This window comes from Convolutriloba macropyga, chromosome 11, assembly GCF_964194025.1.
Source record: "Convolutriloba macropyga chromosome 11, txConMacr16.3, whole genome shotgun sequence".
Classification (NCBI taxonomy): Eukaryota; Metazoa; Xenacoelomorpha; order Acoela; family Convolutidae; genus Convolutriloba; species Convolutriloba macropyga.
This window is the reverse complement of record NC_134478.1, coordinates 26092255-26104861: the sequence shown is the minus strand read 5'-3', so window position 1 is coordinate 26104861 and position 12607 is coordinate 26092255. Positions and strand designations below refer to the sequence as shown.

Below are 12607 nucleotides of genomic sequence, written 5' to 3'. Positions count from 1 at the left end.
ACATTTACTTATTCACTACGCCTCACTAATTCTTCTTTTTATCCCCTACTTATATCCTCAACCCCCCCCCCACAAAACAAGTCTTGCTATATTAATTACTACCATATTACTAGCACCATGTGCGAAGTATATTAGTAGCACCAGTCAATATTACATCTAAAACTACAATATTAAAGTCAGTCCCAATAGTCCTTACACAGTATTAGTATAAATATTAATATTACACAATATTACAGCTATTAATATAGTTAAATAAAATAAAAATAAATAATAAGTCACACTGAATCTTCCCCGACAGCCTCCTCTGATCTTTCCACTTCCCTCCTCCTCCTCCTTCGATTTGCCCACAATCCCAAAAACCCAGATACTAATGATAATAATAAAAAGAATACTAATATAATAATAATCCACCACTCAGTCCCACCACCACTCCCACTGTCAATAACTATATTATCTACTGCTGTCATATTGCATTTTTGATGGATCAATCTTGACCAGTGAACAGCTTTCCTTCCGACAAACCTGGTCCAATTTGTACAACATTCGTACAACATCCAATAATTAGGCCAGAAACAGTGATATTAAAGCACATGGTGCAATATTGTGGGCAAAATAATCTGAAAAACTCGAAAAAACATGTAAAGACTGCATAATTCGACCCCCCCAACCACTATCCCCATCATCACACACCCATCATTCAATCAAATAAACACACTTCAACATGTTTAAACACCATATTTAGTAGTAATATCAATAAACACACACAACACACATGATCACAAAATAAAGTACACCTGAAATGAACAAACATCACATAAACAAGTGCCATATTGAGAAAACTAGAACTAGAAGCCCGAGTACAGTAACTAAATGAACAAATAAACACCGGAAGACCAAATAGAACCAGTTGAAACACCCAGAAGAGCCACATCAGTAGAAGATTGTCCTGAAACATAGTTGATATTATTGAAATACGAAAATGTTACTAAGAATTGTGTTGAATCTCGTACTTTTCGGCCCCACTTTTGAGACTCCGATTAACACAGAAGCAGCTCTGGCTAAAGGAATAATCTTACATAAGGAAGGGAAGATATTAATCACTGAGAAGTTCATCAACGTGGAATTTTTAGTACCGTTTCCTCGTTATAATTTCACGATACGACAACAAGTAGAGACTCTACTTAACGAACTCTCAACGAAATGGATAACACAGTCAGAGTTTTGTAATAAGATATACAGTACCACGTATCAGAATAAGACAAAGGCCTTCAATGTCGACTGGCTTTACACGAAGATCCTAAATGAAACAATCGAAGCTGAAATTGAAGTTCTTAAGCTACGTAACGAGACCGAAAAACTCCTCACCAGAGTCGAACAGGACCCTCAAAATCGACAGAAACGAGCCGCCCCGCTTGCTATAGCAGCCGCAGTCGCTGGAATTGGACTCTTTTATCCAGGAATAGCAATGAGCAGCGGAGGATGCGGTGGAATAACAGGAATTTTCGGATCTTGTCAGCGAACGTCTCAAAATGCTGAAAATATCGATCGATTAGCTAACAGTTTTAATAGCCTTAACGACTATGTCATGGAAATCAGTGCACAAACCGATGAGAAATTCTTCCTAGTTGCTGACGAACTTGCAAAGGTTTATAAAGTTCAAAACGAAATGCAAGAAAACCAGAACAGAAACTGGAAACTAGTTGAGGAACAATTTGCAATTGTAGACCATAATCTGAACGCAATAGCAACCTGCATGGAAATTCAAATATCACAGCAACAATTGAACTTTAACTTTGACACAGCAGCCTCATTACTTCTTACTCTTTATGCAGATATCAAAAGTTATAGAGCAGCCTTATATTCTTTTCGAATTAATGTTATAAATGCAATCCCTACTTTACTTGACAAACGTCTTCCAATCTCTTTAGTACCTCGTAAATCTTTGATAAAGATCCTTGATGCAGTCCATTATAGCCAAAAGAACGCCCCAGATCGTCTAACTTTGGCAATACCCATGACTGACATACTTTCGTACTACGATGCGAAACTAGTCCAAGAGATTTCGACAGTTGAAGACGGACTTTTACTGACATTAGCCATTCCCCTAGCCTCTAGCCAGACAGTGTTTGAAGTTTATCGTGCAATAGTAATCCCTATGCCTCAGAAGGACTCTGTAGATGCCTTACGATATGTGATAGAGGGAGAATACTTAGCAATCTCAGAAGGACAGATGGAAACTACAGTACTGAACAAAGCTCAGTATGACAACTGTCTTGGATCGCCACGATACCGAATCTGTCATGAGACAATGGAAACCCACCTTGGCTTCTCCTCGTGTCTAGCAACCCTCAAGTTTCACCACTCAATCTCAGCATTGAAAGTATGTGACACAGAGAAGGTTGTGTTACCCAACCCCGAACGATCACAGAACCTTGGATATGGAATTTGGCTCCTAACATCAGCTTCAAGTGATTATACCCTTAGTGAGATTGTTATGGATGAAAATGGCCGACACATCAATGTTCCTCATAAAGGTTGCAACATCTGTTTAATCACATTAAAATGTGGACATACAATGTTCAGTGACCACATTAAAATTCGAGCTGATTTACAAAGTCGTCAGTACCTTCCAGCAACCCGAATTAATGTAAAATTACCAGATCCACTTGCACATTTAATCGACTCAGTACCCAACATAAACGACCTTCCGAAATATGATTCCAGCACTGAAGCAAATCTAGCTTTATTGAAGAAAGTTAAAACAGAATTTATTTACTCGAATCGAAAGTTATCAACAGAGTCACTAGATGCCATAGCAAAGCCAATTACCACTGAAATGAACCAGCACTAATTGACAAACTTGAATCTTACGTTCCAATCAAACTTTCTTTTTCGTTAACCATCATTGTCTTTATCGGAAATCTAGCCCTACATATTCTCTTCATGTTCTTATACCATAAAATAGCCTTTGTACGACGAATGGTACCAAATTTCATGAAACTTAACGGAACCAATGTACCGCTAAACCCAGTAGTTTCCGTACCTAAACATCTGAAAGAAGAAGTAGTTAATAATCTCGCAAAGCAACTCAAGCAACCGCCAACAGTCATCTCTCCAGAAGAACTGGGAACCATCAAGAGACAACGACGAAATTCCATGCCAGCAACTTCAACACTATCATTTAACACCCTTGACAGATTCAATACAGATGATGAACCGGACAACCAAGCTCAACCCCGAGATGAGAGTATTCTTTAAGTTCTTGAAAGTCTTATATAAGTTCGACAACTATTATCCTTATAACAAATTAAGTACCCCTTCACTCAATAAGCTTAACTAATCAGTGCTCAATCCATGATAATAAACAGTGCTTTAAACCCTTCATTTAACCAGTATTCTTCTTAATCTCCTTCTAAACGTTTAGAGCCATTATTCAGAGAAATAACCATGATTATTTCCAGTGCTAATTCCCGCTATTCCTTTAACCTTCACTTAAACTTATGTCTTCACACTTAAATCTGAAATTAGCGCACTTTCCCACCATTAATGTTCCTTTAAAGCTCTTAATCTTGTCTTAACTTTCCTCACTTTAACCTTTATTTCCATTTGTCTTAACTTAAACTTTACTTCTTTAAACTTCTTTAATTGTCTTTAATGCTTTCGTTCCAAAAACTCTTTTCTAAGAAAACATAAATTGGGTGGCTCCAACAAAAATATGTGTTTATCCTTATACTCGTGCAGATTATATGTTCTATAGAAAAAATTGTAAAAACTCAGTTCCTTCTCAAAATTTTCATGGAAAATTTTCATAAAGTCGGGTAGTGTCACGCCCCTATTTCGTCCCTCATAGTTACGTGATGTTTTTCCTTTAAATATCCATAAATAAGTGCTATAATTTAGTTCATATTCAGATAGATCTCAAGGCCATATATAGCCAGTATTTCCATCTAGGCTTGTAACCTCTAATTTGTTTATGTTTACGAAAAACAACCGCAGAGTGACAGTTTTATCAGCAAACATATCAAGTGCCTAAAAGCCTCAATATTTACTTTTTTGAGTTTCTTGAAGATAAATTCACATAATTAGTAAATAACTTCATGAGAGATTATGTACTTGGTGAAGTAATTATTCTGATAAAGTAGGTGCTAATACGGAATTTGTATATGTACTTAACAAACATCAAGAGACGTACAAAAGCCGGAAATTGCCCAACTTAAAAATCAGTAAATATTTGCGAAGGACCAATACAACTCGAGGCACAGTCCTGCGGAACGACGATCACCGGAACACCGGAGAACCAGCCTGACGATCAGTTGCTTGACATCTTGTAAAACTTGATAAAACTTGCGAACCTTCTTGTTAAAGTTATTGAATAATTATTGCTTAAATAATTAACGATTGAACTGGAAATTCTCTTGAAAACTGCCAAGTTTGACAGACTTTGTTAAAGCAGAAATTGAGACTAACAGGACGCTAAAATACAAGGCAAACTAGTGGATATATCACGCATCTGAACCGCTCAATAAAAGGCTATTACTAGCTAATTTTATTCAAATTATATCCGCTAAAAATCGCACTGTGAAACACCAAAATAAGTCCTTGTAAAATGCCAATTATTCAAGTTAATTACTCCTAATATAAACCTCAATAACACCACGAGGAACATTATTAAAATCAGTGCGTAGCAAAGTTCGATCCTGACGTATTAGAACTATGCAAGATTTAAAAAAAGCACTGCACAACCGACCGGAAAACGATGCGGAAAACAAAACAATTGAGGAATTTAACAAGCTACTCAATGGTCTTGAACAACAATCAGACTACAAAGTGCTTCCCGTGAACCAACTCAAAATCCATTTCAAAAATCAGCTGCTGTCAATAATTCTGCCTTATTCTTTTGGCATTATATACATAAATCCGAAAGTCCAAAAACATTTGCTACCTATCGTAACCAGCAGCAATAGCACATTTGCATTATCAACCGTAATGATTGATACTTAGGCCAAGAAATTTCCACACAAAATAGCTATGCCTATTTCAAATCATTACACATAGCAGCGTAATTGCCATTTATTTGAGACTTATATAACTCGACAATCAAACATTTCTAAACCTTTTCTAAACTTTTTCAGACATTCTAAACTAGTAAATGTTCTTCTACTGATTTCTCTGGCCTTTCGAATTCCGGTGTCAGAGCCATAAACTATGAGCTGGAATTTATTCAAGAAAATTGCAACCTTTCTCTCCATGACAGGTCTCTTATACAGCTACTAAAATTTTTCTCTTATGAAAAGATCTACTTTTCTGACAAACAGCTGATCCTGCAGCATTCAAAATCATTTGAAAACTCCCCAGATGTTGAAAAGATTCCCGTCCACAAACTCGTGTACTGCGGAACCCAAAAATTTTTTCCCTTCAATTGTCGACGCAATAAAAAAGCAGCCAAACATAGCTGGCCATAAAATAACCGCAATAGCTTTTGTAGATCAGAAGTCTCAAAAAGATAGTAACAGAAAGAAGAGCTATTAATTTCTTTTCATTAAATGCTGAGATGATAGATTTTGATTAGGAATCTGTATATCTGATTGATCCCTCTATTAGCTGCTCTCAAATAAACTTGATCAGAGTGTTACACATTCAATTGACCTTACCTCTTTGAATTATAGTAGAGAAAAGTCAATTTCAAGAGTGATGAAGTCATTTTAGAGAGGGAGGTAAGTCACTTGCTATCAAAACCTTAACCACGCAAACAAACACAAGATTGGCTCCACAAAGATTGAAAAATGATGTCACACGCAATTTAGTTGAAATTGCATGAAGGAATGAACAAAAAGCAGATTTGAATTGGTTGCGACAAAATATGGTCTAATATGGTCTAAACAAAAATTTCGACAAAATCCCAGAAGGTCAAAAATAGCCCCAGCTTTCCCCGTGCTGCCATTAATTCAACTTCAGAAAGATTTTTCGGAAATATAATTTATGGTTTTAGCGAAAATATTGGCAACGAAAAATTAACTTCAAAAACATGAAGCAAAGGCTGAAGGAATCAAATAGGTTTCAAAACATTTAAATCGAAAGCACAATTTATTCAATGCAATCTTTTTGTGTTGAAATAAGCCATCACCATTATAAAAACCTTAGCACTTGTCTCCAAGAGAGCTTGTCAATCAGCAATGAAAAAACAGCTACTGAAAATAAGAACTTGCTTCTTATTGGAGATTTTAATATCGATTCTACAATTAAAAAGAGAACTTCTCGACTGAACTTCGACTCCATACTACCTAGAGCCTGTATAATCACCATTGCCAATTACAACAAAAGCAATCAGCTTATTGATAACATAATTACTGATAGTGCAGTTATGGCTGAACCTTCTGTACGAATGTTTGAACCCAGTGTTAAAACCGATCATTTAGCACTCTTAGTTCTGAGAGAATTTAAAAGAAAAAATGTACCATAAAAAGTATGAAAAAATCACATCGCAGCTTGAAAAATTTTAAAATAAAAAGCTAATTCGTTAAAATTTTATCAATCCAAGCAACCAACTCAAATGCATCTGGAATTTAACAAGAATGTCAATGAAGCCATTGTAAAATGTGCGCGACGAAATAAGTATTTTGTGCAAAATGACAAATCAAGTTTGTCTTCATTAAAAGATAGTGTCATATCCGAGCTATTCAAAAAGGCAACTATTGATCAAAAGGAATAGAAAATATTATATGACACGAGAAACAAAAAGGAAAGCGATCGAACAATTTCATTCTCGCAAAACTCTTTTAGAATACCTGTCAAACTCACGGCAAACCCTCAAAACTTGATAGATAAAAGAAACTACCTCAAATATGCGCCAGAATAAAGTTGCTTTTTCGTTTCATTTTGTTAGTGAGCAGGGTCCTCTAAAGCCGACAAGCCCATATTGTTCCTCATTTTACAGTGATCTTGAACAACTGTACTGATCAATGTTTTTCCCTCCATCTGAACAGAAAAAAAGGGTTCGTTACTAATCGCGTCAGGAAAAAAAAGATAACAGATCAACAGAAATATATATCTACATATTAAGCACTTGACTCAATCAAACATGAGTGGCACAGAAAAATTGGGATCGACAGGATTTGACAAATCGATACAAGTTACTTTACGATAGTGTTTTTACGAAGGCAAAGGCGTCAAAAAGTTTTAATCATTAACACTCAGGGTGGTATAGAGGGTGATCCTCGGCGAGGGTGATCCTCGGCGAGGAGTTTTTGACCAACTGCTCTTTAATATTTACAAAAACGATCTTTAAGGTCCTATTAACGAGCACTGTAAACTGTCCAATACCTGTCTGATACCTTAGGACTTTCAGGGGACAAAAACCTATCAAATTGACTGCATCAGGAAACACCATTTTGGCTTGTGTCTCTAATTTAACGAGAAAGTGCTCAGGAGTGTGTTTATGGATCGAACTCGATTCCTAATTCAATCAATTGAATTGCCCCGGATTGAGGAAACGTTCACGAAAAGCAGTAAGAGTGTTTTCTCTTTGCTCTCTTGTGGTGTCAAGGTCTGTAAAGTTGCATCTTTCAAGTGAATTTTCAAGAAGAATTTAATTTCTCTAACGCTTAAGATTCAAATTCATTCAAACTTTCGTTTGCAGCTCCCCCCAAAATTTTGTTCAATGTAATGCTCTATAAGGCGTGCGCCATGTTAAATACCTTAATTATAACAAAACTTGTAACTCAAGTTTCCAATTTACTCATATAACGCTGTGTTTATTTCAGCTAACTCTTCTCTGGTGTTGCTCCCCAGTGAGTGATATTTTCTGGCCCAGTCTGGAAAGAGGAAACAGCAGTAAAAGGTAAAAAAAATGTTCAAAAATTTTTAAAAAATAAGAAGTTCAGTGTTTGAATGGCGGTCGATCAAGCTTCGAAGCAAGTCTCACAGCTCAGAATTGTATTGGACAACAAAGAAAGAAAGAATATATTTCTTTGATCAGGTAATACAAATCTACATCTAATAATAAACAAAATAATTCTTTACCGCAACCAAAGAGGACAGGTAACGGGGTACTAGTACCCGCAAATTCTGCCCCAGTGAGACTCTCTAATCTTGCAATCAAGAATTAAATAAGCTTAAAAAAAAACGTGAATGTTCTCGGGGAAAAAAACTATAACTATTTATTTGAAATTCCGATCGACCTCAACTTTTCAAGGACTTCATTCCTCTTATGGTACTGCCTGCTAGGATTTAAACCTGGAGATCGAAAACTTTAAAAGTTAATGAAAATTTTTCTTAAGTATTTTCAATTCCTAAAATGCTAAAAAAACACAAAAAATGCAATATCTCGTAAACTACGGGGTTTTAGATGTTCATATTTTTACACAAGAAAGCCAACTCTCAAATAAACCTCTGGTAGCATTTATCCAATGGAATAGAGAAGAGAAGAAAAAAATCAGGCAAAGAGGCTTTTGACAATGTCATCGTTGTTGACTAATAAATTTCTTTGAAATTGTGGTAAAAATTAATTATTTTCTTTGCACAACCGCAAATAATATTTTCAGGAAAAACGTCTGCATTTGAGAGAGCATTGAAGAGCTTAGAGGCCCTTGCCTTAATTGATCTTTTTTCAATTTGCCTTCTACAAATAGGTTCATTTAGCAGCGGTTTTTCCGAACTGCGGGTTATCCGCCTCTCAACAAAAGTAAACATGTCATTGAGTTGTGGCTCCTGGTGGAGCTTACTTAATGATTTGAGAACAAACTTAAGAAGTTCGTATATATGAAGTTGATACAAGTTCAAAATTTTATGCTTCATAAAGAGATCTGAAGAACTATCACTATACTTCCTAAAATGAATTAGCTTCAAAATTTTCTTTTGGAGCATAAACATAGGCTCCAACATTGAATAGCTTGTACAACCGTAAATCAGAACACCGTATTGGATAATAGAGTTAACGTTGGTTTTGTAGTATTCTATTAAATTAGATCGGGGGCAAAGTGCCTAAGTTTTGCCATTATGCCACACTGCTTAGAGAGTCTCGATGTTACGTATTGTACATGTGAAACAAAAGATAGCTTATTGTCTACAAAGACACCAAGATACTTGCACACAGGTTGGACATTTATGGTTGAGTTATCAATCAGGAACACATTATCAATAGCATTTTGCTTAACATTCATCTGAACTGTTTTATTAACATTAAGAGACAATTTATTCGCTGCAAGCCAATCTTTTACTTCACTCAATTCTTTTTGAACGACCTCACTTTCAACATCAATGAAAGTAAGGTTCGTATCATCAGCAAACAACAAACTTTTTGAGTTAGTGCACCGCAACGGTAAATCATTAATGTATATTAAGAAGAGGAGCGGACCAAGAATAGAACCCTGTGGAACACCGTACTTAACGCTTTGCCATTTAGATATTACACCATTAACTTCAACCCGTTGCTGGCGATTCGTTAAGTACGACTTGAAGCAATCTAGTGCTTTTGACCTGACACCATAAGAGTCCAACTTCTGAAGTAATATAATATGATCAATAGTATCAAATGCCTTACGGAGGTCAAGGAAGAAACAATGTATAGATTTGACATTACACTTTTGCCTTACATTTTCGGTTAATTCTACAAGTGCGTCGATGGTACAATGCTTGCTTCTGAAGCCAACTTGACAGTTGCTTAGCAGATTACAGCTTTCAAAAAAGTTGTACACTCTTTTAGACATGGCACGTTCATAAATTTTACTCCATATAACAAGGAGTGATATTGGTCGATAATTATTCTCTTCAAGTTTTGAACCTCCTTTATGCAGCGGTAAAACTTTTGCGTATTTTAGTTTTTCAGGAAAGATGCCTGCAGCGAATGAAATGTTTATCAAATGTTTGAGGAAGCGAACTACCACTGTTGCTGAGAGTTTAACGAGTATATTATTTATACCATCAATACAATTCAAGACAATTTCCTGTATTGTAATAATGTCTACAAGTTGAAACTATAGCTGTCTTCCACGTGTCACCATGTCACCAACAAAAAGTAATAGTGGCTTAAATTCTGACTTAAATTTATACTTTTCATATCACCTTTATTGTAATAAAAATTTATATCTCTCAGGAAATCTGCTATGTTATCTTCTTCTCCTATATCATCCAGCTTCACACTATTACTAGATAAAATTTCCAAATACTTGTGTCAATACACATTAATTACCTCTTACTATGAATCCATTTTCTTTCAGTTCAGCACCAACACTAATGTTTTTAACTTTACCTTCAATATCTTTTGTAGGTGATAACCTCAATTGTGAGTTTCCTTGTGCATTTGCGTTTACGAAAATTATCCTTGTTTCATGAGGTATCTTAATTATATTACCATCAGCCTCTTTTATCTGTACAGGATCGTTAAAAGCCAATGCATATGTTGCATCAGCGCTTGACTATAAAAAAGCTTCATATAATTTTCTATTATTTTCTATTAGTGCATCAGTTCATGAATTTGATGCTTTTGTTAATGGATCAAATAACTGTTCCGTGTTACCATAATATTTCTGTTGTATTAATATATCTTCCAATCTGTTTCTGTTTTTTTTTTCTAGATTTTTAATTGTATTAGTGTTACCAGTTTGCCCAAATTTTTATTAGATTAAATTCTTTTTACCATATTATTTCTGATAAAACCAAAATGTTTTTGAGTAGCGTATTAAAAATATAACCATTCACCAAAATTATATTCTCATCGTAAGAAGAAATTCACAACTTTGTTTCAGTCAACGGAGCTTCAACACATAACTGGTAAATGGTTTTTTGTTTTAAGGTTATCAAAACAGTTAAAACTCTGTTTTTAGCGTATTTTATTATTGATGGCAAAAGTGCATCAAAAATGAACGACATAATTTTCCATATTCTCTCCTCTTTTTACCGCTGCAGATACCATCTACCCATTACTTTAAAATTATCTCACCCAATAAGAGGTGAGATTGATGAAAATAAATTGAAAACTGAGAACGTAAAAGCCACAAAGCACATGAGACGTTTCAGCAAACAATCTCCGCATTGATGATAGGAATTCAGTGTGAAATATTGATCAAATTCCATTAAACAATGATACGCTTCGAGAACCCGGCTGTGTGGGTTTTACCCGTAGATTAAAAATGACCATATCTTTTGATACTGACAATGAACAATCAGACAATTGCTAATTTAATCTTCTACCTCGGCAAAGACTGCCTCCACTTCGTAGTGGAACCTGCCTCTCCACTCAGGTTGTGCATTCAGTGCCTGTGCCACAAAGAGTGCCCTCTGTGGGAAGAAGTCCAGAATTTGCAGGAACAGCTTGCTCACATTCTCTTGTGACACAGAAAGTGCCACCGAAGATGCTATCGCTTCCTTCACATATGGCTCCACAAATTTAGAACGGAACACCTACCAAAAGGATACTGATACAACAACAAGAATTAGTTTCAAATTATTTGGTTTAATTTGCTTGCCGATATAACTGCCAAAGAGACTTCTGAATGTAGAATATAAACCAATTTAGCAGAAAATTTACATTCTTTAGCAAAAAAATAAATCAAACTCTGTTGGCGATAAGTTACGTTGTAACACTATGCATGCTAAATGTGAGAAAAACGCCCACAATTCTAAAAACTAGAAGGCAAAGGAATATTGACGAAATCAACATTATTTTACAAATCTTAAATTACTCAAATTTCTCAAAACTCTCAAATTTCTGCTACCGAAATTACCAAATATACCACAAATAATGATGAAAGGGCTTTTGACCACTCTTTCTGTTCCCAAGAGTGGTTGTTGTTGGAGATCAATGTCATAGTTTCAGAAAGCTTGGCAGAACAAATGGGTTTTCAGGCACTTTTTGAAAGCCGAATAGTCTATCGTCTGTCGTAGATATTCAGGTAGCTCGTTCCATTGTTTCGCTCCTTGGTAGCTAAAGCTTCTTTTTGTAATTTCACTCTTGCATTTCGGTAGTCTGAACAATTCTTTCCTTTTGGGATGTGATGATGTGACGTTTCGAGAAAAAAAACTCCAAAAGGTACGAGGGTGCTGTTGTGCTATTCACCTTGTGCATCATGCATAGGATCTTATATGATATTCGGAAATCTACGGGTAACCAATGTAATTTTTTCAACAGCTCAGTGGCGCTTTTGGAACTTGTGTATCCACATACGAACCTTGCTGCAGAATTCTGGATTCTTTGCAGTTTTCGTAGGAGGCCTTTATCAAGTTTGATATAAATTGAATTGCAGTAGTCCAGGGCTGACAAGAGATAAAGCATGTAGCAAGTTCTTTCCGCTGTTCATATTTGACATGCTTTCTGATAGAGTATAGTTTTCGAAGCTGTATGTAGCATTGTTTACAAACTTTATTCACTTGAGTTGCATAGTTGAAATTACCATCCAGTGTAATCCCTAGTAGCCGAATTTCCGCACAGACCTTCACTTTAGTGTCATTAATGTCAATTTCAGAAGGAACTCGAAAAGTTGATCTCTTGCTTTTAAGAAAAATAACTTCTGTTTTTTCTTGGTTGATTTTTAATTTCAAGGACTCAAAGACTGAGCTGATTTTTCGAACTATATCGCTAATTTCAGATTGATTGTTGTTAAACTCGAACAAT

The 12607-nt window shown here is 35.6% G+C and overlaps 1 protein-coding gene across 1 annotated transcript in view; it reads right to left on the bottom strand.

Annotated features, from left to right (window-relative positions):
- Positions 1-12607, bottom strand: part of LOC142349265 (conserved oligomeric Golgi complex subunit 2-like) — a 63748-nt gene that overhangs the window by 33644 nt on the left and 17497 nt on the right. The window contains exon 5 of the mRNA XM_075400708.1: positions 11188-11397. Coding sequence (XP_075256823.1) covers positions 11188-11397 — 210 coding nt within the window. The remainder of the gene's footprint in view (positions 1-11187; positions 11398-12607) is intronic.